Raw genomic sequence first — 24,688 nt, 5'->3', positions numbered from 1 at the left:
ACGGATGAATAAGTCAGTCAGTCAGAACAGCAGGCAGCCTCTGTTTGAATTGAATAACTGCAGACTTTGCCTTTAGGAGTCACACTCTTTCATGGCCCCCTTAAATTTGCATTCAAATTATTTATCGACCTGTTACGGAGTAAGAATAAAAGAAGGAATGTGACTGAAATCAGTAGTGATTTATAATCTGCTTTTAATCTGTAGGACAAACAATATTGGTCTTCTTTTCTTCCTTCTGCACAGATCTGTCTTGCCGTGATATGCAGATTTACTGATCACCAAAATTAAACTGGACTACAGCTTCTGCCCTCATCTATTTTCAATATCACCTTTTGCTCATTTAGTATCACACACACACACACGCACACACACACACACACACCCACACACACGCACACACGCACACAGACACACACACACGCACACACACACACACACACACACACACACACACACACACACACACACACACACACACACACACACACACACACACACACACACACACACACACACACACACACACACCTCCCTTTTTTCTCTTGATTGATCTGATTCGTATCTGTCCCTTTGACCTCGAACTAAAACGAACCAACGGGGCAGACAGTGTCGTATCCTTTTTCTTGAGCGTCATCATTTTTGATGACGACGCTTTATGTTAAATGTTTGCCTTTTATCTCACAGAAAACCTGTGAGATTGATGTTATCACATGTAAAAGGCCAGAAAGCCACAAGTGCCTATTGTTAAATGTCAGAAAATCAACAGAGAAGAAGAAATAAAGATGTAGCACCTCATGATTACAAGATGTATCTCAAGAGAAAGAAGATCCTATAATTAGAATAAGGAAACTACCTTATAGTGATGAGGTCTTGTAATTATGTGATTTTGTCTCATAATTACAAGTCACAATTACAATGTACAGCTTTTTTGTAATTATGAGATATGTATTGTGTGAAAAGCTCTCTGATTTATTAATGTTCTGGTTAATGAATTTGCCTTTGCCTATTTTGTATAAATGTTCCCAAATACATATGCCTTTACTGTTTGTGAATTCATAAACTACCTGTCAACACATTAAAAAACATAATTTTACATGTTACAAGATCCTTTACTCCATGTGGGGTTGTTGTTTTCACATGAAATGACTCACATTTCACATAATAAAAACCTAATGTGCTCATGTCATTTCATTTTCATCATGTCAAAGGTAAGGGACAATATGTTGGCTGGCGTGATTTTTTTGTGCAATGCAAAAAGTACAAGATAGATGAACAGTTAACGGGAAGAGTGAATGAAAAAAATAATCATCAGCTTAAACCTAATTTCCTTAAATGATTTATTTTAACCTTCATCTGTTGCTGAGTGTGCCAGCTGTGGATATCTGCGTCACAAGCCTTTGTACTAATTGAACAAATGATTTCAGCAGAGGTTTTATCTGGTTGGCTCATAAAACAGGACACAAAAACATATGAAAAGTATGAAAATCATAACCTGATTTAAGCTATTGCTGATTTAGAAATGTTGGCTCCATCAACTAATTAGAACACTTACTGATCAGTGATTCAACAAACAAAAAACACACATTTTCCTTGAATTAATCCATTTAGTCCCCCTCAAATTAGATAGGCTAATTTGACAGGACTAACCCTTTAAAGAAGTGCCTTAAAGGAACAGTCCATTTCACATAAAAAAGGGGGGCTCTGTCACTGCTTCCTGAGAGTTAAAATGCGTAAACACAAAACATTCACTATGAAAAAAACCCGAACACGTTGCTTTCCAGTGGCTCTCAAACATGAATATGATATTACACTGAAAACCGACATTTAATGTTTTAATGCCTTCACAAAAAAACGGCGTTCACCCCCTTTGGGGCTTTTCTATTAATAGCATCAGCTGTTGCAATACAAAGATGAGCTATTGAACGTATTGTCTCGCAGATGTGGGGAGCAGGAGCACACTCCCGTCTGCGGAGAAAGGGCGGCGGTGGTTCGAAGCCGAGGAAGAGAGAGATGAGGAGGAATATGTCGGTGTGAGGACCATTCTTTGTGTTCACGACAGCCAAACTCATATCGGTAAGTAGCTTTCCTGCTGACAGAGAAGGTCGTGAATGCGGCCGTCTGTATTCACGTACAGTGTAGGCAGCTCCTACCGTAAATGTAAAAATGAACTACTCTCAGTGTATCAACACTTCACTGTAGCTAGCTAACTGTCACTGGGTTATTTCGTCTAATGACACCCCGGGAAACGGCCATGGGGAAGTTAGCTCGTTTTATTTAAGTATATGAACGGCTGTATTCAGTTTGCGGAAATTCGTTTTTGCGGCAAAGTTCAAGAGAGAGAGATGAAGCAACCGAAATCCGTTATTCAGGGGCGGCTACTGTCGGTTTTCCATACGGCCGCTCTCTCTCTCTCTCTCTCTCTCTCTCTCTCTCTCACACACACACACACACACACACACACACACACACACACACAGACACAGAGAGATGGGCCTTGCCTGTGTGTCAAAAATGTTCCCGGGACGACATAAAAACACAATGCTTGTCTTTTAACGTATGTCAAAAGGTATTACCCTAAAAGCTTCCTTATATGTAAGTGTTTTTACATGCAGCACACACACACACACACACACACACACACACACACACACACACACACACACCCACACCGCTGTGTGTGTGTGTCCAGCTCTGGAGCAGAATGGTGTGTGCAGATTTAACCGCTGGACAGAGAGAACAGAGAGATTCTTCATGTATCAAATCATAGGATGAGATCATTCAGAAGCCCTTCGGTCTGCAGAAAGAGAGAGACACACACAGAAACACACACTATTAACTATTAATAGCAAAGTGAAATCACCAGATAATTTGGCTGGCTGTGGACAGATCCCCCCTTTATCCTTCCACCATAACTCCATGGACATGTCAAACCCTGCTCCTGCTGCTGCTGCTGCTGCTGATGATGATGATGGTGATGGTGATGATGACGTTGCTTGTTGGTTAGATAACGTTTGTAGGCTGTTTCACAATTTCCCTAAAGCTTAATTGTGACCTTTGACCAGGGGAAATTACCTTCTGTATGATTGGTGGGTGCTGGGTTTCAAACCCAGCCAAGGCTACACAGTGCCTCATCTGTTCCATGTGTATGAGGCCTGATAGGCTATTACGCTATTATTAAATATTGATTTCTGCGAGTTGTAATTTTTCCACATGCATGTATATGGTGTGTTACCGGTGACACCTCCGATATTTCAGTGTAGCACAAGGTCGCCCTGTGGTGTAGAAAAGCAGGCTTGTGTGGTGATTTGGATGAATAAAATTAAAAAATATTCCATAATATTCCAGGGATAGTGAAAGGCTACCCATGGAGATAGACACTAGAGCAGCAAACAAAAGCTAAAATAGTGTTTTGCATTCAAGTTTTATTGTTCAGTCTTAAATGTGAAATGTAATTTGAAATATCAGAAAACCTATAGTCTAGCATACTGTCTTAATGTTAACTTACTAATGTTTATTAGTTTATTTCTTAAGCGATTGGATATTTCCTTGATGGAGCATATACATTTCCCAGTTTTTATGGTCGATGTGGTTGAAATAAATATGATATTTTTAGGGTATTTTCTATTTTTGGTGTCGATGAACGTACACGTATAAAAAATAGAATTTATGTCCAAAGCTATGCATTACATAAGACCACAAGACTTTCTTAGTTACATAGTTTTTAATCACAGCTTGCTCAGAATCATACATTTGGATAAGTGTTCTAGAACAATAACATGATAATTTCATCATTATATATGTTTACCTCCAATACCATTATTTTATTTATTTTTTTACCAACCCTAAGTGATAGTCTTGAATATTGCCAGGTCATATTATTGAGATCATGAAACCCATTTTGTGCTACGCTGACTTATACATTTACACTCTAACTATGTTAAATTATTTTAATTCTTGGCCATTAACTGCTGTCAGTGGTGTCCAATGTGTGCGAGAAATGCCATAGATTACTGGTAGGTTATGTGGTTGTTGTCATTCAAAGACATCTTCTTCATAATCAACATTTGATATGCAGTTCAAATACATAATGATTCATATACAGCAACAAGTGCTTAATCATTTATGCAGTGTTACTGATGTCTAGTAGTTGTTCACTCACGATGATGTCATTTGCACTGATTGAAATTAAAAAAAAGAAAAAAGCCTGAAAAAAAGTAAATTCTAAGAATTAATGAATGGAAAGATCAGAGTAGGAAATGCCCCCAGCAAGTCACAGTACATTAGTGACATATTTGGGTCGTGTGTGTGAATGGCAGCCTTATCCACAGATCATTTCATAAAATTACGCAGTATTGTGAAAAAAAAACAAAAAAAACAGATCAATGTACGTTTTTGGCTAAATGGGTTCTCAAATGATGCTGTGAGACTGGAGACTGAGACAAGTTAGTCATTGATGCTGACCCACACTCATGTGACCTGATATACAACCCTCTGTTCGGCTGTCTGTACTTTGTTCTCTCAGCCAAATGTTGCACTGGACCTCAAAGATCCGGGTATCAAGTCTTTTATCATTGGAGGAAATGTGATGAAGCTCGTGACTTTGCTTACCTCATTTTCTGAAATAGATCAACGGATATGACCAGATCATTACAGTAACCATTAGTTTGAAACACTGTCTCAGGAAGGAAACCGCACTGAATTTGTTCTCGTGTGAAGGTGATGCTAGAGATAAGGGCTGGGCGATTTGGCCAAAATCATCTGTCCCGATATAGGTAACTTCATATCTCCATAACGACATATCATGATAAAGCATGAATTCTGGTACTTCAATAAATAAATAGTCTACAGGATAAATCACTTGGTAAAGCTTATTTGTGTATACTCCTGTGTGAATTTAATACTTGAAAAAAAGTAAAGTAAAAATAAAAGTACTGAGTATTTTCTCATTACTGTATTTTCCGCACTATAAGGCGCACCTTCAATGAATGGCTTAGTTTGAAACTTTTTTCATATATAAGGCGCACCACATTATAAGGAGCATAGAATAGACGCTACAGTCGAGGCTGGGGTTTATGCTAAGGACCGCCTCTAAATTCATTGATGTTAAGTTCGCGTGCTAGCGCTGTTGCCTTCAGTCGAATAGTGATTGTGACACTTCTACTTGCTGCTCTCTGTTCAACAACCCACTGTTGGAGTTTGTCCTCCAACTGTAGCCATCTCGCTCTGTTCCCTCGGAAACTCTGTTTAGTTTTCTTTACTTGGCGCAGGTCGTCTTGTTGCTTCCTCCACTTCCGCACCATTGATTCGTTAATGTTAAACTCTCTGGCTGCTGCTCTATTCCCGTGTTCTATTGCGTGACTAATGGCCTTGAGTTTAAACTCTGCGTCGTAAGCGTGTCTCTTAACAGGAGCCCCTTTGGGGGCTTTACACAAACACACAAATGGAAATGAAACGGCACGCTGCGCGCAGTCATATATCTCAACATGCACCGTGCGTTACTTCCTCTACGGGGAAAATAGAGTCGGCAGCTACTTACCGTAGTTGCGAGACCTTTTGTGGCTCAATATTGGTCCATATACAAGGCGCATCGGATTATAAGGCGCACTGTTGGCTTTTGAGAAATTTGAGGGTTTTTAGATGCGCCTTATAGTGTGGAAAATATGGTATATTAGGAACTTTAGTGTAAAATGAACATAAAGTGCAAAGATCAGAACGTAAAGCATTGTTCAACTGAAGTAGATATGAACTTAACGCAGTTTGGCTGCTGTTTTTTTGACATTGCGATAGAAACGATATAGATAAATATATACGATAGCCATTTTTATATTGTTTTCACAATAAGCATCGTCATATCACCTAACCCTAGAGATACATCTTCATCCAGAGAGCCATTTTGTTTTGTGAAGGAAATACATTTTAGGAAATGTATTCTTCCTCTGTCCAATGTCTGTGTTATTTTGCCCATATTAATCTTTTTCTTTTATTGGCCAGTCTCAGATATGGCTTTTTCTTTGCCACTCTGCCCTGAAGGCCAGCATCCCGGAGTCGCCTCTTCACTGTAGATGTTGACACTGGCGTTTTGCGGGTACTATTTAATGAAGCTGCCAGTTGAGGACCTGTGAGGCGTCTATTTCTCAAACTAGAGACTCTAATGTACTTTTCTTCTTGCTGAGTTGTGCAGCGGGGCCTCCCACTTCTCTTTCTACTCTGGTTAGAGCCTGTTTGTGCTGTTCTCTGAAGGGAGTAGTACACACCGTTGTAGGAAATCTTCAGTTTCTTGGCAATTTCTCGCATGGAATAGCCTTCATTTCTAAGAACAAGAATAGATTGTTGAGTTTCACATGAAAGTTCTCTTTTTCTGGCCATTTTGAGCGTTTAATCGTCCCCACAAATGTGATGCTCCAGATACTCAACTAGCCCAAAGGAAGGTCAGTTTTATAGCTTCTCTAACCAGCTAAACTGTTTTCAGCTGTGCTAACATAATTGCACAAGGGTTTTCTAATCATCCATTAGCCTTCTGACCCAATGAGCAAACACATTGTACCATTAGAACACTGGAGTGATAGTTGCTGGAAATGGGCCTCTATACACCTATGTAGATATTGCACCAAAAAACAGACATTTGCATCTAGAATAGTCATTTACCACATTAGCAATGTATAGATTAGTTTAAACTTAGATTAGTTTAAAGCACTGTTTAAAAAAACAGTGCTTTTCTTTCAAAAATAAGGACATTTCTAAGTGACCCCATACTTTTGAACGGTAGTGTATGTGGTACAATTACAAATTACCCTCTTGAAAATGTAATTGTAGATTAACTATTTCAATTACTTTATCAAGGTAATGTGACTAATGACATTTGATTACTTTTTGATTACTTCTCTGAACTTACTTCGACTTCTTCTTTTGAATCAATGTTAACAACTGTTAACCAATTTTCTCATTTTTAGACTTATAGGCTCTTTGGCAGTAAGATGTAACTGCAGACGAGCCTATTCTATCAGAGCCTCCATCTTGTCGCGTTCACGGTCACTATGTGTGTTGACTTCTTTTTTTGCTCTTTTGTAAACTTTATTGAAACTCATTCACCTCTCTACTTGTAGTCCACCCCCTATATGTTCCCCTCTTAAATCCATACACACATGTTCCTATAACACTTGATTGGCTGGCAGACCAACCTGTGTCAGCAGCATCACTAACATGGTGGCCTATTTGCAACTAGCCCGGGAATGTCGCCACAGACACAGATATTGACTATACTCAGCAAAAAGGGCAAGTAGAAGTCCTTTCCTTAGTGGGACATTATGAACAATCCCCATTTATTTCTCACTCTTTGATAGAGGGTAACTTATAAGGCAATTCAACTGCATTTCAAATTTAAAAACTTCCACTAGTACTCCACCAAGCAACATATGGGGCTAAATTACGTCTTCAATACAGCAGGCAAATATTCCTTACATTGCACAATTACAATATATTCGCCCCCTTATCTGATAACTGCATGCAATGTTTTTAATACTTGCAGCACTGGAATGCGTTTTTAACCGACATTGTCGCAACTGTGTCGCCGCTCAAACTATGCTCCAGAGGCAAATCCAAATGGCAAACAGGTGGGGCTGGTGCTGCAATTTTAAACATGACAGAAGAACCAATCAGAAGCATCAGAATAGTATCAAACATTTGTGGAGGGAAACAGAAAAAGACGATGCTACTGCACAAGAAAACCATGCGAAGCAACACAAATGAAACATGCCCAAGTTTTTTTTGCAGAAGTTATTTGTCTTAATAATAATAATAATTTCCTGATTTATTACGTTCACAGTAGAAATAAAAATAAGAAATAGTCCAATAATGTACTGGGAAAACATATTTTGCAGTTCGCCTTGATTGATCTATATCTAGCCAAATATATATACATATATATATATATATATATATATAGTTATTATTTTTAAAGAAAATGTGGTGTGTTGTGATATATATATTATTGGGACATGAAATTACCTATATCTTGATATGAGATTTTGGTCATATCACCCATCCCTACTTGACAGTACATTTTGAACTTGGTGAACTGTGTCATAATACCTCCTTTTTGAATGATCGATGAGTGTTGATGTCAATGCTACAGTACAGCCTGGGGTGCGTACCACTGTGTTCTTCCTTATTCCTGCTCTGTGAGATGTGTTGCTGCTTTGTTCCCATGTGAAGAGGGAAGTGCCTTTATCCTTTCCCAAGGAAGGAACTAACCACTTCTCAAGAGCCCAGGGAGGCTTTATGGAGTCATGGTGAGAACATGTATGAAGCTTAAAACACACCAGCTGCTTCTGTTATTTTATTTGTTAAGTAAGTAATGTCAGTTTAGTGGAGGCGTTGCTGATTGACAGAAGATGTCACTGGTCCTCTAGCTGTCACATCGGATGAGGAGAAACCTCAAGCGAAACAACATGCAAAAGAGGCTTTATATAATGATTTCCATGCTTTGTGGTCCTTCATACATCTGTTGCTGGTTTGATGTAAAACCGTTTTGCAGAATATAAATCAAGGTTTCTTTAATTAATGAACATTGGGTTTGCATCAAGAAAGAAACAAAAAAAATGAAGGCTAATGTCCTGCTGTGGATAATTGCTATATTGCCTTTGTTGTGTCCATACTCAAGAATTGCCTCATTCAGGCATTATCCCTGACTTAATGTTGCTATTTCATAGAGGTAGGTGCATGATTAAGACATCCGTAACTTTGTTGGACCGACTCCATTGCTCTTGTCCACAGAACACAATACTACTATATTTGGATTCAGCTCCTCTGGAAAGGAATTTCTTTATTGAAAAGTTAAATTTTAAGTGTTGCAAAATGCCAGCTTAATGTGGATGAATGGCCAAATCTGAGGGGAAAGGATTCAGATTCAGCGACATTAGTGTGAACACGGTGAGTGTTGTGTACAATACTGTAAGTATGTCTTCATACAGCCTCGGTTGGCCCTCTGAAACACCATAGTTTGGAAAGTCCTACAGCCAGCCACATTGGTCAGATGACTAGCTTTGGTTGAGCACATAATACAATTTCCTCTATGAAGCTTCTACTCCCAGAGGAATCTGGTTTAATTGGTGTCTGTGGATTATTTTAGTCTCACAGAATGGTGAGTGGTGTTTCAGGGAATTGTGCCCTTCACCAAGTAGACTCCCAGAGGAAAGTACTGACACACCAGGTCGTGACCTGACCTGTCTTCTGCTATGCCACACAGCGTGGCGTAGAAACCACAACTGCTGGCATGTACATGGTGCTTCTCAAGCTTTTGTGTTGTGTTTTTGTGTTTTTGTTGACACTGAAAGTCTGTCTAAGGCGGTGCCACGTGAAATGGTATTGTGCATACACATTTACTTTACGACAGCCAGCCAACTGACTGACTGCAGAGGCATTTCAACATCAGGGATTTGGCTTGGGAATTTTTTTGCCCAACCTGGCTGGCTGACTGCTACAGACTGAATGATTGGCTGGCTGGCTTTGGAAAGGAAGGAAACATCTTCCTTCCCTCTATTGTGTTGGGCAGGAAAGGATGGACTGTAGCCAGCTGACAGCTGTTTCCTGGTGGATGAAGGAGGAATGGGGTGCGTGGGTGGTGTTGGTGGGGTGCTAGTAGTGACTGAATGTGCTTTTTTGTCTGCTTGACTGTCGCAACAGTTTCATGAGAAACAGAAATCCAAAGGTTTCACAGTAAAATGGATTAGATTAGTTTTCTTTCAAATTTGTTTGATTTAAAATGTGTATGAATATTGTGGAGCACGAGTGGTTGGATTAGTGGTTTACATGTTTTTACCTATTTATTACATATCGCATTTAAATAACATTACTCCCAAAATGTTTTTAAAGTAGGGCAGCACAATTAATCAAACATTAATTGCAATCACGATTCAGTTTTCCCATTATTAAATAAACACACAAAAATCCACTGCATATCAAATCAAGCACTTCCTAAACAAATAGCCAGCCAGCAGGAGGTGATACAGATGTTTTGGCTTCACTTTAGGTTTAATGTCTTATCGCTGTAGTACAACCCTACTTCTGTCGTGGTAAAAACATTCCTTAACGTTTGTGGCTGCAGTCCAGAGTAGAATAGTAATATACAACAGATAGCAGACAGGTAAAACCAACATCAAAATTCTGGAGCAGAAGGTGAAGAGAGAATTTTATGTTGCCAAGTCATATTATCATGCGAATATTTGTTAATTAGCAGAAATGTAGCGTAAAATGAAAGTGAAATCTGTTTATTTAAAGTGCAATAAAAAATATTTTGTCCCCACAATAGGAGAGAGTAATTGCAATCATCACTTTGGCCATATGCAGCCCTCCTTTAAAGTAAACTCTACATGTACAGATTCTTACCTAAGAACCTTCGAATCAGGAATTGTTAGAGAATTTATATAGCAGCAAACAAATACATTTGTTTTGACTTGCAGAAACTTACTTGAGATATGTCATTTATCATAGTGAAACTTAAGGTACTGTCTTTGTATGTCTGTATTTAAAAGTACCTGTTTTATCTGTGAAAGTTTCGCATGCACAGCATAAGAGCGGCTTGATAACTTTACGGTGTGTAAATAAAGACAACAGTCAGATGCACAGACCACTGTCTCCTCTCTCCTCCATTAAACTGACTAGTACACCCCCCCCCCCCCCCCCCCCCCCCATATACTATCAAGCAACGCTTTATTGAACAGAAGTTAATGTTGTCGTAGCCAAGGCCTCTCTTCTTCTGGGCAGCTGCCTCCATCTCACTCATACTGGGTCTGGGTCTGGGTCCACAGCTTGACTGTACCAGAGAGAAGTGTGAAAGCACCACATGCTCACTTTGCAGCTACTTATGGAGGCTGAAATGTCCCCAGCATTAATCAACTTTGTCCTTGTGTACCCTTGCTTCCTTTCCCTCACTCTTCTGTTTCAGTTTACCGTATTATTGTATGAATGTAAGACTCTCAAAAAGGGCTGAGACTAATAAAAAAACAACACGTTTGTTAAGTACTGTACAAGCTGTTCCCCTGATGTGTAAGCACACGCTGCATCTGGATCATTCGCAAATGTTGAAATAGATTTTCTTATTGAGCCTGCGCTGTACTTCACTTGTGGAAAAAAATACTCTTCTCTCCTGTTAAACCGCTCATATTCTAGCAAGATGGATGTTTATTTTTGTTTTCAAAAAGCCATAATTACAAACTACAGTTATCCATCAATATTGAAGCTATCACATTTCTCTGCTGGCTCTCTGGGTATACTGGGCTACTGAGAGTAGATGTCATTGGGCTGTTTTTTGCTCAATGGCCAAACCAGGCTTTCCTACTGTAGGCTTGCTTTAGCTGCTTTTCCATACAGTTGTAATATCCATTCTGTGAGTGGCTTTGATTAGAGCCAACACCTGAGAACAGTATTAGTGCTTTTCTAGAAGGCCTGTTTCCTACAACCCTACTTCTGTCGTGGTAAATACCAAAAAGGTGGTCTTGAGTTTTTTGCCTGGTGTTTGTCCGTTTGTGGACACATATCTTTGTGTAGTTGAGATAAAAATGACCGCCAAGTTGAAAATGGGTTTAAGCTGTGCAACCGTTGGGGGGGAAAAAAATAGGGAAGAGGCCACGCTACTTTACGACCCTGGCCCCATAACTTTACCAAAGACCTGTAATGTTTTGTTGTTGGGATCAAAATGAAGGCTGATTTTAAAGATGGTGGTGGTCTGAGCAAGTGCACAGAAAGTAGGGTGGTCGGAAGTAGGAGATATCACGGTACCAAAAATTCAGTAGTCTGTGCCAATTCCAGTGAAATTACATGAGTCTAGATGCCAAGTTTTGATAACATGAAAACACCATGGTCGTCTGCCTCAAATGCAAAGTACTTCCATACACAACTCTTGAAGCCATTGCCATAATTCACTTCCAACCCCATGTGGAAGTAATGCCATGTGAGTTTCACTTCATCGTGACCTCCTACTTCTGAATGCAAGTATGACTTGAACCCCCACTATACTGCCCCCATTAGTTCCGGAAGAGTCACAGCACCACAACCTAAGGTGGCTCGGGCTCAGTGCTTCTGGTGCCTCAAAAAAATAGGCATCGTGTGTGTGTGTTTTATTTTAGATTCGAAAGATATCACAGCTAATATTGATTGCAAATGCTGCTGCATTTCCTGCCTCACAATAAAAGGCGTTTGTGGTTTTCAACATAATATGAAGCAGCAGCCACAGAAAATGTTTGTATCTTTAAAGGTGTGGAGGTTTCCTGTAAACAAACAAAGTAATATTACATTTCAGTGTTACCTACCAAAAGCATATGGATGTATCCTTGAGCTCTAACAAACTAGTTGAACTAAGTTTCATCCTCATAAAACATTTGCCTTTTTTTTTAGTTTTTTAGTTTTGTTTTTTAAGTTTTTTATTTGAAATTCAGCATGGTTAACATCCATGTTAACTTACTGAAAGTGTTCTCTGCTGTCTTTGCTGGTGCATTGCAGCATATCTGGACATGTTACTGCCACAGTAGAATATGATCACAGCTTGGCAAACCATGGTTTGGCTAAGGCTTGGCTTACAGGGGCTGAGAATAGGACAGTGTCAGTTCCATGTGCACCATAAAAAGAAAAATGACGACTCCGTCTCATGTCTCAAATAGTGGCCAATCAGGTAATTGTTGAATCCTTTTTATTTTTTTAAATAAAATGATTCATGACACTCCTAGTGCCCCACAACATATACATGTATGATCCTATTAGTAAATATGAGTTGGGCTCTTTGTTGCTACTTGCCCTGTCACAGAACTCTGCAGGGTTCTGTGGTTTAATGCCTGCCTATTTTGCATAAATACTCATGTCAAAACAGTAGTCCCCATAAGATGCAGTCCCTGTAAAAGATGTTAGACATAAGCTCCTGGACAACTCACTGTATTGCAGTTTTTCCTCAATTGTTTTGAACATTTTTGAAGTTCTCAGCATTGAAGATGAGTTTCACAAAATGGCCCATATGTGCAGCCTAACTCTACAGTTAACCTGCAAAAGGCTGCAACTCACCAGAAACCTTGAATTCTTCTGTCAAAATGGAGTTTTTGCCTCAATGAAAAAGTAATTGCCACCAAAATGACACGTTCCCTTGACATCGTGAAAATCAAGGTGGTGAAAATGTTCAGCTGTTTGTCAGACTCTGGACAGTGGACCCTGGAAGTGTTCCTCGTCTTCTCATTTCAGCCTTGTTCTACATGTTTTCGCTGTTTCACTCTCGCTGTACCAGACCAATCTTGAGAAGCTGATTTCAAGAGGACAAGGTATCAAATTCCACTTTGTAATTACATTTTTTTCCAGGAATTTTATTTCTCCTGTAATGGTCATACTACAATACAGTAGGAAGAAAATTCAAATGTTTTTAGCCTATCTATATAAAAACAATGCCATTACAGGCTACTGTGGGAACGAAACATGAAACTACTATGCAGTAGGAACAAACTAAAGTCACATTGCTGGGCATCCTGTCCCTCTGGTCTGTTTGGAAAGAGATTCTCTTCAACCTCACACCTGCAGTAATGCTCCCCTTCCCAATAAAACAGAGGACAAGTCGCCGTATCTGCTATAAATTATCCTCTGCACGCTTCTGCTGTCAGATTTTGACAATTCGATGGACTATTTTGCTTAAACTATGAAATAATTCTGACATATTTTGGAGAGTAAAACTATTCGACGGATAAGAAACAATCTGTTTTGATCACAAAGACATATACAACCAATTATTGTTCAAACTGTAGACAACTGTGCTTATTCATTTGCCCTAAAAGCATTTGCAAACCGTAACAAAGAATGATAAAGGCTCTGTTTCTGTCGTGCACGAGTAACACAATGTTGTGAAGGATTTCATATTGTTTTGATGACTTCAACTGTCATTCGAGAAATCAGCCAAAGCAAATGAGAAAAAAAACTGAAAAGGGAGTGGAAAAAAAACAGCTTCCCTATAAAAAAAGTCAATTGTTCCACTTCAACATGTTTTAATTCAACTTCTTTCCATTATTCTGCCATGTTGTAAAATCCCATTTGTTATTCAGCTTGTTGTCCTTCTCTGGTGCAACTTAGAATCTGAATTATTAACACCCAGCTATGGAAATATGGGTTTTAGGATGGCTTATGGGGTGCTGAACTCTCTCTCTTGGCCACTCTATTTTTGTAGTATTTTTTTTTTCCTTTTTCTGCTCCTTTCCTTTTGATCCACAACTCCTAGCTGTGGTCTCCATGGTGATGAGAAAGCAGCTGCAACAAAACACCTTAACATCTCTCTCCCTTGTTCTCTCTCACTCCGTCTTTTGTTCCCTCCCCTCTCTATTGTCAACCCCTTTTTCTTTCTTTGTCTCTCTCTCTCTTTGCTCCTTCATTTCAGCCAGGTGTGTCTCCTCTGCCACCATCTAGCCTAGTTCTCACCTTTTACCACCACTGTCGAGGTAGCCATGGCGACTAGTGCCCTGCCAAGTGACAACCTGCCAACCTACAAGCTGGTGGTGGTGGGGGATGGTGGCGTTGGAAAGAGTGCCCTCACCATCCAATTTTTCCAGAAGATCTTTGTGCCGGACTATGATCCCACGATAGAGGACTCGTATCTCAAACACACAGAGATAGATGGACAGTGGGCAATACTGGATGGTGAGTAGCAATGTAACGTTCATATGAAATGAATCAGACAGCAGTTGAAAATGATCCCATCTCTCCATTCTGTCTTTTTAAAAAAGAAAAACAAATTTGGTTTCAATCAAACATTTCCATCATTGAGCAATGAGAGAATATTTAAATTAGTTGTTTGAAAACAGGTTTTTGCCTTTTTTACTACATTCCAGTGGTTGCTGTTTCCTCCAAACTCTGTACTGGCAATTCCCTGAAAGAATTAACAACATTTAGAACAAGGCAGTGCTGTTGTGTGTGAAAGAAATGTATGCGTCATTCTTTGATTTTATGACTCTTATACTGAATGTACTTTCAGAAAATTGGCCACAGTAACGGAATTGCACAATGTCATTGTTCATTGATTTCTGCAAATTGGGCCAGTTTATAGCCATTAGTAAACACATGTACCAATGCTTTTGGTTAGAAGGGGTTCAGCAATTAATATTTGGAATAAATCTCGCTCTTTAAGGCAGCTTTGAATGGATTTAGGGTGCTTGATAAGTACCTAATTACAGTTTTCTCAATTTTGGCTCATTGTTTTTTAAATAGCCTAAGCATTCTTTAAACTGTAAGTGCAACTATCAAACTATTGTTTCATGGGAATCAAAAGTTGCAAAAGGCTCTAACCCAAAACATTGTATCCATGCTTAAAACGATTTATTGTGTCAATAAATTGGCCATTTCCACCACAATGACAAAAGGTTGTTTTGTCACTATGTGAGCCCTAATCTTCAAAATTTTTAGATGTTCTTTTTTTTAAAAATGATTTTACCTGGACATGTTTCTTATAAAGAAATCTGTGTTTTATTCTACTTCTGACGGCTGACCGCTGGATGCTTTTGTGTTCTGCACTGAGCTTTTTAGATTCTGATTTCAACAGAAGTTAGAAGTTTTCTGCGCAATGCTCTAGTACACAGAAAAAGGACACGCACATTTATGGGGTGGAGGGTCATGGTTAATGTTGTTTGCAATATATGTTTTGTACTGATTGTCCTCTATTTCTGTATGTAAAGGAAATGAAAACCCAATAAACATAGTGTTTTAAAAAATAATAATTACATCACAACCAAAAAACACGCAAAAGACAATGACAAATGCGGTCCATCCATCCATCCATTTATCAACTGCTTGTCCCTAAAGGGGTCACGGGGGTGCTGACACCTGCAGTAGTTCAGCAAAAAACAACAAATTATACCACCTCTTATGAAATAAGAATTTTGATAATTGAATGGATCATTTTGCCCATGATGGTCCAAATGATGAAAAAAACAAAACGTTTAGAAGTTGTGAATAGTATAATTACTTTAATCAATTTTTATCAGCAAGCTGTTTGCAAGTGGTTATTGTAGACAATTGTATTTACTGTTTGCACACAGGCCAAAACATGTGCACTTTGCACAATAAGCTTATTGTAGAATTTCTCATTCATTCAAGCAGAGACTTGTTTTGAAAAAAATTATTCTCATTCAAGAATTGAGCCGAAGGGAATAAGAAAAAGTACAATTGAGTTGAATTGGACGTGGAGGTGGTAAAATCAAATAAAAACCAGAGACCATTTTGCGATGGGATCACACCAATATACTGACTTACCTTGACAGAATACACAGTACAATATGCCAAAAAGCCCACATCCAATACCTACATAATCTTGGTGTGTTTTTAAATGGCAAAGTGAGTAAGAGAGATTCCCTTCCATCTAAAGTAATACATTTGTGTCCCTCCATCTTGGCAGTGCTGGACACAGCCGGCCAGGAGGAGTTCAGTGCGATGAGGGAGCAGTATATGAGGACAGGGGATGGCTTCCTCATCGTCTTCTCTGTGACAGACAAGGCCAGCTTTGAGCATGTTGACCGATTCCATCAGCTCATTCTACGGGTCAAAGACAGGTAGGTTACAACCGTCTAGCTGAGCAACGCAGAAACCACTTTTCTCTGTGCACAAACGCAACAAAGGAAAACCGATTCAGAAATGAATTCGGCATTCCGACTGTACAAAACTCCTGTCTGTTGACTCTTAGATGATGTCCTGTTATGATTTAATGTAAAGCACGTGTCAATAACTCTAGCCCAGTGAAATCATTTGACAGGGGTTGTGTGTGAGATGGTATGCACAATAAGCCCACAGCTGGTTCGTTTTCTATATTTGACAAATGAGACCAATCAATCCAGTCTGTCCAATTAGCCTGATATTTTGATATTTTTTTAAAGCACTGAATTGAAGTCCTTAAGCAAATTAAGTCCTTATTGGATTACTACATTTGTCAAAATATGCGAACATCTGCTGAGCATTCCCTTTCTGTTTGAAGAACATGGTTCTTTTGTCAACAACCTTTGTCACAGTGGTGTAAGACTGATCATCAGACTGGTTGTAACTAAATAAAACCAGGAATTTACAATATGGTAATATGGGAATCTGATTACTTCTGACCACTAATGTTGTTTTATCGTTTGAATTCCATTCTTTTGATTCAGCTGCAAAAACTCCTAAAATAAGACCCAGTAAGAAATCATTTTTAAGGCCCGGTGAGCTCATCATATCATCTTCTGATGTGCCCAGATTTGGCAATGCACATATCATGACTAATTTAAAGATACCGCACACACTAAAATTCAAAGTATTTAATCTATTTGGCATTTTGAAGAATAGTTCTCCTCATATAAGGCCAAACTCTGCCTGCCACAGTCAGGTCAGTTTGAGTTTTGCTGACTCGCATGCATGGTTTAGTTGGCTCGTTGGTTATTGTTGTCATATGTTTCAGGATTAGAATGATTAAGGAATAGGATCTCGTTCCTCTTCACTTTCCATAAGCTGCAGATGAGTTTTGCCGAACATCAGATGCGTTTCCAAAATTCTATTCAGTCGTGTTGTGAGAGAAACGATGCATCTGTTCCCTGACAGTGACTGACGTTAGCCAATAAAAATGAGCTTGAGATGGAACAAAAATAGAAACTGGAACTGAGCAAGTGGCTGTATGTCTATATTTAGTGGCGCTCTACTGAAGCTATTTTTTCTACAAAATTTGAGTGTTGCAGACATCTATCACCTCGTGAAGCAGTTGTGAAGCATGTGATCTTTCTAATCTACATGTTATCAGGGCTTTAAAAGAGTCTCAAGACCAGGACTCACTTTTAAACCTTTTTTGAAACCACTGCATGTGGTTTGTAAATGTTTTATCCAGTTATACAGGGATACCTGAGATTGTGCGTGCCCTTTTCTTCTCAGGGAGGCCTTCCCCATGGTGTTGGTAGCAAACAAAGTGGACTTGGTCCACCTGAGAAAGGTCACCGCTGAACAGGGTCAAGAGATGGCTGCAAAACATAACGTAAGTAATAAACCTCATTGTGGGCTTTTTCTATGAAACAATTTTTTTCTTTAACTGAGTTTCTAACAGAGATTTTACATGTGCCTGTGTGCACTACAGAGACACATTTCTAAAGCAGCAGTGTTTCCATTAACATATTTTTATACTCATTAGAAGTATTAAATATTAAAAAAGCTGGATGGAAAGGGCTGTATTTGGTAAAACTTGTTGTTGCATTAAATAGGATATGAAAATGCCTTTGCCGAATAAGTTCTGACGTAGCAAACATTTCTCTCACATGACTGATCAGCTGTTTCCTCTGACTGCGTCTTCCTGGATACTCACACCATGAAAAATCACCAATACTAGCTGACATGAAAAAACAATTCAAACTTGCCCAGTTGAACCACAGTCCTGAAGACCTCTCTTGATTTTTCTCTGGCAGTTTGTTAGATGACCATGGCGACTTGTTTTCAACCTCTACTTCTTATACTTTGTTAACTAGATGGTTACATGATTCATTGCTCCCAGAGGCACATTCTAGATTATTTTAGTTTTGCTGAAACGGACAGAAAAATGTGTGTTTACAAATGTTACTGGCACGTGTGTGTGGACATACTCTCAATGAACACAGCCTGACCACTGAAACAGGCCAAAGCAGGCAGACTGTGAAATAAAGCCTGCACTAATTTTCCCGTCCGAGAGAAGTTTTACTTTCTCCCTGTGGTGTTAAATGAGTTTGGTCCAGAGGGATTCAGAGAAATGACAGCTCACCCAGACACAGACACATACATTATCTTCTAATTCCAGGGATGTGACACCTTGTTTTTTTCATTTATGTATATCACACTTTATTTTATTTTCTATTTTGGATCCAAGGGCCTTTTTAAAAAAAATTTTTTTTGCACTTTCAAAGTGATTATATGCAGCCCAGCGAACAACACCTGGGGGTGTTTCCACACGGACTAGCATCAGACACAGTTGATTCAACACTGACTGCTATGTGTGAGAGAACATCTGTCTCAGTCTTTGTCTGCTGTGAGATTGAATTAAGTGGGTTTTTGTGTATTGAATTGGTGTTTTCACTGATTAAGGTTCTGTGTCTCTCCTATACTATATACATGTAGCTATTCAACCAAAATGGTTATTTCATATTTCAGTGAATGACTAATTATATTTCTGCTTGTTTTCTTCAGATAACTTACATTGAAACCAGTGCCAAGGATCCTCCAATGAATGTGGACAAAGCCTTTCATGAGCTGGTTCGTGTTATAAGGTAACTCCAGGTTCACTTCTGTCTATTCTCATGTTTTCATGAGTTCAAACTGTGCCAAGCCAGTAACAGAACTGATCTAGGAGAGGAGTGATTGGCCCTTTGCACTCTTATTTACAAACTAAAATACATCTAATAAAATAGTCCCAACTCATAGTGTGTCACCCTTTTTCCCAGTGTGTATTTCACTTCTTTAGAGGTTGGTGGCACAGAGAGAGTGGTATGCTGGTATGCGAAGGCAGTGAACATGTTTTTAGGAAGAGTGGACAAGCAAAGAAGAATCCTGTTAAAGCCTTCTCTTGTTGAAAGGACCAATACGCAACAAGTAGACATGTCATTTTGTTCTAGAGCCTGTACTCAGATACCACAGCTTTATCATTGTCCACATGGTAGGTCTGTAATTGGCTCATGAGGAAATGTCTGTTTTTGGTACATTATGAAAAAAGAGAAGAGCTGATTGATGAATCAACATTGCCCTCTTGTGGTCGGACTGTGGAAAACCAGTCATACAGAGGATGGCTAAAGACACAAGGGTTGTGCTTTTTAGTTTGACTTATGCTTCAGCAGTTCAGGCAGAAAGAGTCTTTTCTTTGTGCTTGTGTAATATGCCATAGTTGCCTTGAAAATGTAGTTATACAATGTTTAATGTAAAGTATCTAAGAGGTGATACTATTGATCAGCTTGGTGTGACTCATTTGTATATCAAGATATATTTTTGCATTCTCCTTTGTGACTTAATTACTTGACCCAAAAAAAGGTACAGATTCTTTTCTCCTTTTATTGACAACTTTAGTGCAAAATGAACGAGTTCCAGTGAGAAAAACGAACACAGACTAGGCTTACATACACGCACACAGCATTTGGGTTCTATGCTAAGCTAAGCTAATGGGCTGCTGGCAGGAGCTTCATATTTACTCTATAGACAGAGTGTGACTAGAGTGTTCTTGTCCACTACTAATGCAAATAAACATATTTCCTAGAATGTTGAATTGAACTCGCCTCGATGATAGATTAAACATTCTAAGCCAAAAATTATTAAAGCACTGTAAGCTGTCAGAAAAAGCTATAAGTCGTTTCTGTTTTTCTTTCTCCACACCCACAGGCAGCAGGTGCCAGAGCGAAACCAGAAGAAGAAAAAGAAGATGAAATGGAGAGCTGAACGTTCAGCAGGTTCCCACAGGTTCCACTGCGCCATATTGTGACCTCCCTCGTCCTGTTTATCATTCATAACCTACACACACCCACACGCACACCCACATACCATTTGGATGTCAGGGAACTCCCCCAGCAGTGGTTAACTTCTGGAGCACAAAATGGGGGGAGGGGAGTAGATGAATGGCTGGATGGATACAGGGTGACGGAAAGGGGAAGTGCATCTGAAATGTTGGACTGATGTGTCCCCTCACCCTTCACAATGCCTTGGAATTAGTGCTGTTCCCTCTCTCCTCATTTTACGGTCCCTTTCAAAGGTCTATCCCCATCCCTCCCATCTCTTTTGAACACAAAACTACAGTGTCACTGAACTGTTTCTCAATCAAGTGGAATTTTTGAATTTAATTTCAAATGTGGCACTAGACGACTGACTGTGAGCGGGGCGGAAGGAGCCAGGGATCAGAATCATCTTGATATTGGAAATTTTTTGACGTCTTGAGAAAAGGAGGAAAAAGGGAGGACCTGACTCAAAACGGTGCCTCGTTTTTCAACAGCCTATGAGGTCATCACCTTCCTCTCCTACAATTTCTGGAAGCAAAGCGCCTGTGATATATTTACATATGTGGTCTGCGCTCTCTCGTTGTAGAGTGTGCTTCATAAGGGAATGGTTGATGAATGTGAGAGCAGTGGCAGTGATTTTGGTAGAGAAAATAGAAGTCCCATGGTGTCGTCGATGAGTGAACTGTGAGCGCGGCGTTAACTCAGCCGATGCTCTGGTTTTGAAATGTCAGTTCAGAGGACGTAAGAACGTGTCGTAGCAAGCGAGAGAAATGTGACGTGACGCTGAAAGAATGTCATATCGTAAAACAGGTGAGCGCTATCAACTTGTTGAATAGAATTGAAGTGTTTAAATATTATAATTGTAAACGAGAGTAAGAATGGTCGGTGTAGTATGTGGTTACGCTTAAATGTAAACATAACAGGGTTTATACCAACACTGAAGTGTCACTGATGTGTTTACAGACACTCCTTTTCCCATCATAAAGAAACAGTATATCAGAGCCACTTTACATCAAGTGTTAAGGTTGCCTCCTCAGTCATTCTCATTGGGACGAAGAGTGCAGTCTTCATCAGTACTGTATGGGCAATAACCCTGATATTTCTTTGTCTTTATAGTCTTAACAGATTCTCTTTAAAACAAGTTTCTTTCTGTGTTTTTATATCTAAAAAAATATATAAAATTACAATTATATTTGTGATTTAAAAAAAAACAACTAATTATAGGTGGCAATGTAAACAAATTCAATGCTGTTTTACAAAAGATCCTAAAGAAATTCTTCATGAAATCAAATAGATAAGGGATAAAGAGAGCTTCATGTTTCAAATGTGAAGCAGGCTGGAGAAGATGATTTGCACTGGCCACTAACCAAAATAATGTGATGTCACTTTATTTCAATCTAGGGGCTTTTTTTCCCAATGCATTGCTGAATTCAGGACAACGAATCATGCTCAGTAAAGGAGAACACTCCTTTTAATTTGGGGATCCATATGTAGCCCTGGCATACATCAGCGCCTCTCTGAACCAGGCAGTGTGATGCTCCCAGGGCTTAAAGCCATGTTAACCTAGCTACAGACTCATTTTAGTTGTAGGAAAAACCACACACTCGAAGCAACAAGACATTCAGTATATCCATGTCTGTCGTCGTGAGATGGATAGGAATGTACAATTTAATAACCTATGAAATGGCTTGTACTGTTAACGCACTAAAGTTTCGGTGGACAACTTTTTGTTTTTGTCTGGATGAATACCGTCTCTTGAAGGAATACATTTTTGCACTTTTAATACAATTTCTGACTTTCCTATTGGCATGTTGTTTTCTGTTGAAACCTGTAAGTGAAATGAAAGGCACGGTCAAAAACGATTTTTGAATGTGAAATCGAATAACAAAACCAAGCAAATAGGCAATTAGTGTTGTAGCCCTGCGTGCCTATGTATGCCTGTTTCCTTGGCGATGATTGTGACAGAGATTACATCGATATGAATTTAATCATTGGAAAGGTATCGAAAGGAACGTTCTGTTAATCAGTTTTGATTTAAGGAGGTTGAGAATGAAAAAAACTCATTTACCGAATGCCACACAAATTCACCTCAGCGTGGAAGATGTAAACCAACCTCAGCAACAGGAGGACATCAGTGTTAATCTACATCTACTGTTAAAGGGACTTCACAAAGAGCGTCCAGAGAAGGACAGAAAACATTGGAGTACGGATCATTGAGCAACAAAACAACGGACTCAGGATCGTGGGCGGGGGGGGGAGAAAAAAAAGTGAATGTTTGAAAATGTTGCATCATGTATGTTTGATACCATTTTGTATTATTGATATGAATTATTGATATGATTCTTGCAAAGTGTTTTTTAAAACAACTGAATAATTTATTACTGTCTATGTTACCTCAGCGTGTCCCAGACCTGGACAAAAAGATAAAGACCCCCCTTTTGTATCTTTTATTTTCTTTGGGACTCTCAGTGGGTCATAGGCCTTTTGCCTTCGAACCCACGTATAAATGTGTCGTGGACCAAGATAAAGAAACTGAGTTTGATCCTGAGCTGGAAAAAAAAGCATGACAACATGTTTGTTACTGGAGCTCGTGTGGATGGCCTCACAAGAAAACGGAATCACACATGGGGCAATACCAGAAAAGTTTTTTTTTTTAATGTTTCTTGTTCAATGTGAAATTTCTTAAAGAAATAATTTGACATTTTGGGAAATAAGCCTATGTTCTTGCTTTCAAAGAGATTGGTACATTAAATATCAAGCTACAGTCATCAGTCTGGCTCTGTCTGAAGGGAAAAAACAGCCAACCAGCACCTCTAAAGCTTGCTCAAACCCCTTTCAAATATGCGCTGCAAAAACCTTTCTTGTACAAATTCTGTGTTATGTCTGATTGAGTCCATGTGTGAAGAGTGAGTGGGCACATTGACGATGTTTCTGTCATGCGGCTAGCACGAAACCGGAAGAAAACAAACAGAGGTTGAAGAAGAAGAAGAAGAAGAAAAAGGGTCATTTAGATAAACACAACAATGAAAATGTTTAACTGGAGAGAAGTTTCAGGAACTTCTGTCAGTAAGGGCTGACACCGAAATCGTCAGATATTTATACAACGTCAAGAGTCGCGCTTGTTCATGACCTAATTATGGACCGGCTACATGACACCTGCATGCTCTACCCAGGGGCCATCTGTCACCTAAACCTAGCCTTACTGTAAATTCAATTGATTTTGTTTAATCTATACTTTGTGGTTATAAGCGGATTATTTCTTACCTTTGGACAGGGCCAGTCTAGCTATTTCCCCTGTTTTCAGTCTTTATGCTAAACGTAGCTTTCCGGCATGTGGGACCCTAGCAAGGTATTGATCTTATCATCAAACTGGCAAGAGAGAATAAGCGTATTTCCAAAATTGTCTCAATTCCTTAAAGTAGACTGAGCTTATGATGCAGGCAGGTGTCTTCTAGTTGACTTTTTGGGTTGCAGTCCAAAATACAGTTTGAAATAAATGAATCATTATGGCTGGCACAAAGAAACCTGCTGATTTTCAAAGGGAAAAGAGGGAACTGGAGCACTCTGATTAATGTTTAGCCTTTAATGGGGCAATCAGACGGCACCATGCGCTCCAGCCCTCTCTTTTCCCTTTGGAAGTTCTCTCTTTTTGAGTTCACAGACACCTGATTCAGCCACATGCTGTTGGAAGATGCACGGGGAACCCTGTTTAATATAAACCTGCTGATGTATTGCACCGTCTTCACATTTCAGGCAGACCAAATACAAATGCCGAAAGTGAATGTAAGAAATATAATTTGAACCTGGATCACATGTGCGCTAAACTGAGCACTGTTGTTTCATTAATTGGACCGGTAGCATTCTTATAAAATGGACACCAAGTGTTGTTGAAGTTATGCAATTGATTTGAGTCCTGTATGTCCTGAAACTTCTTCAGTATGTGGCAGTAAGGGTGCAACTTTAGATTTTGATTACAAGTCATGTTGTGTAATGTGTGTTTTTGGACAGGTCTGTTGTGTTCATACTGGCTGTGTCAGACTGAGGAGCTAGACCAGGCACAAACTTACTGTGGCCTTTTTATCTAGCCTCAGGGGTCAAATATATTTCAATAAAGAAATACAATTATTGTGACTTTACCTGTTTGACTGCTCCTTGTTTCTGTCCAATGGTAGGTGGGTAACAATGATATTAAAATGCAGAGCTTGCACTACCACTGCTGAATGGCTCGT

At 39.3% G+C, this 24,688-nt stretch overlaps 1 protein-coding gene across 1 annotated transcript; it reads left to right on the top strand.

Annotated features, from left to right (window-relative positions):
• The first annotated feature begins 1,942 nt into the window (after positions 1-1,942).
• Positions 1,943-24,482, top strand: mrasa (muscle RAS oncogene homolog a). Its single transcript, XM_083921172.1, has 6 exons — positions 1,943-2,073; positions 14,396-14,655; positions 16,406-16,559; positions 17,896-17,995; positions 19,171-19,250; positions 20,350-24,482. The coding sequence occupies exons 2-6, from the start codon at positions 14,463-14,465 to the stop codon at positions 20,447-20,449; spliced, it is 627 nt and encodes a 208-aa protein (XP_083777298.1). The 5' UTR covers positions 1,943-2,073; positions 14,396-14,462; the 3' UTR covers positions 20,450-24,482.
• Positions 24,483-24,688: the final 206 nt, after the last annotated feature.

This window comes from Echiichthys vipera (genome assembly GCF_963691815.1).
Source record: "Echiichthys vipera genome assembly, chromosome: 10".
Taxonomy (NCBI): Eukaryota; Metazoa; Chordata; class Actinopteri; order Perciformes; family Trachinidae; genus Echiichthys; species Echiichthys vipera.
Note: the sequence above shows the minus strand (reverse complement) of the source record. Positions and strands in the feature narration are given on the sequence as shown.

Bases quoted from the DNA above. Each gene is read 5' to 3' on its own strand.
- mrasa (XM_083921172.1), top strand. From the start codon at position 14,463: ATGGCGACTAGTGCCCTGCCAAGTGACAACCTGCCAACCTACAAGCTG. The intron at 14,656-16,405 runs GTGAGTAGCAAT...CCATCTTGGCAG, and splicing joins ACAGTGGGCAATACTGGATG to TGCTGGACACAGCCGGCCAG. The intron at 17,996-19,170 runs GTAAGTAATAAA...TGTTTTCTTCAG, and splicing joins AGATGGCTGCAAAACATAAC to ATAACTTACATTGAAACCAG.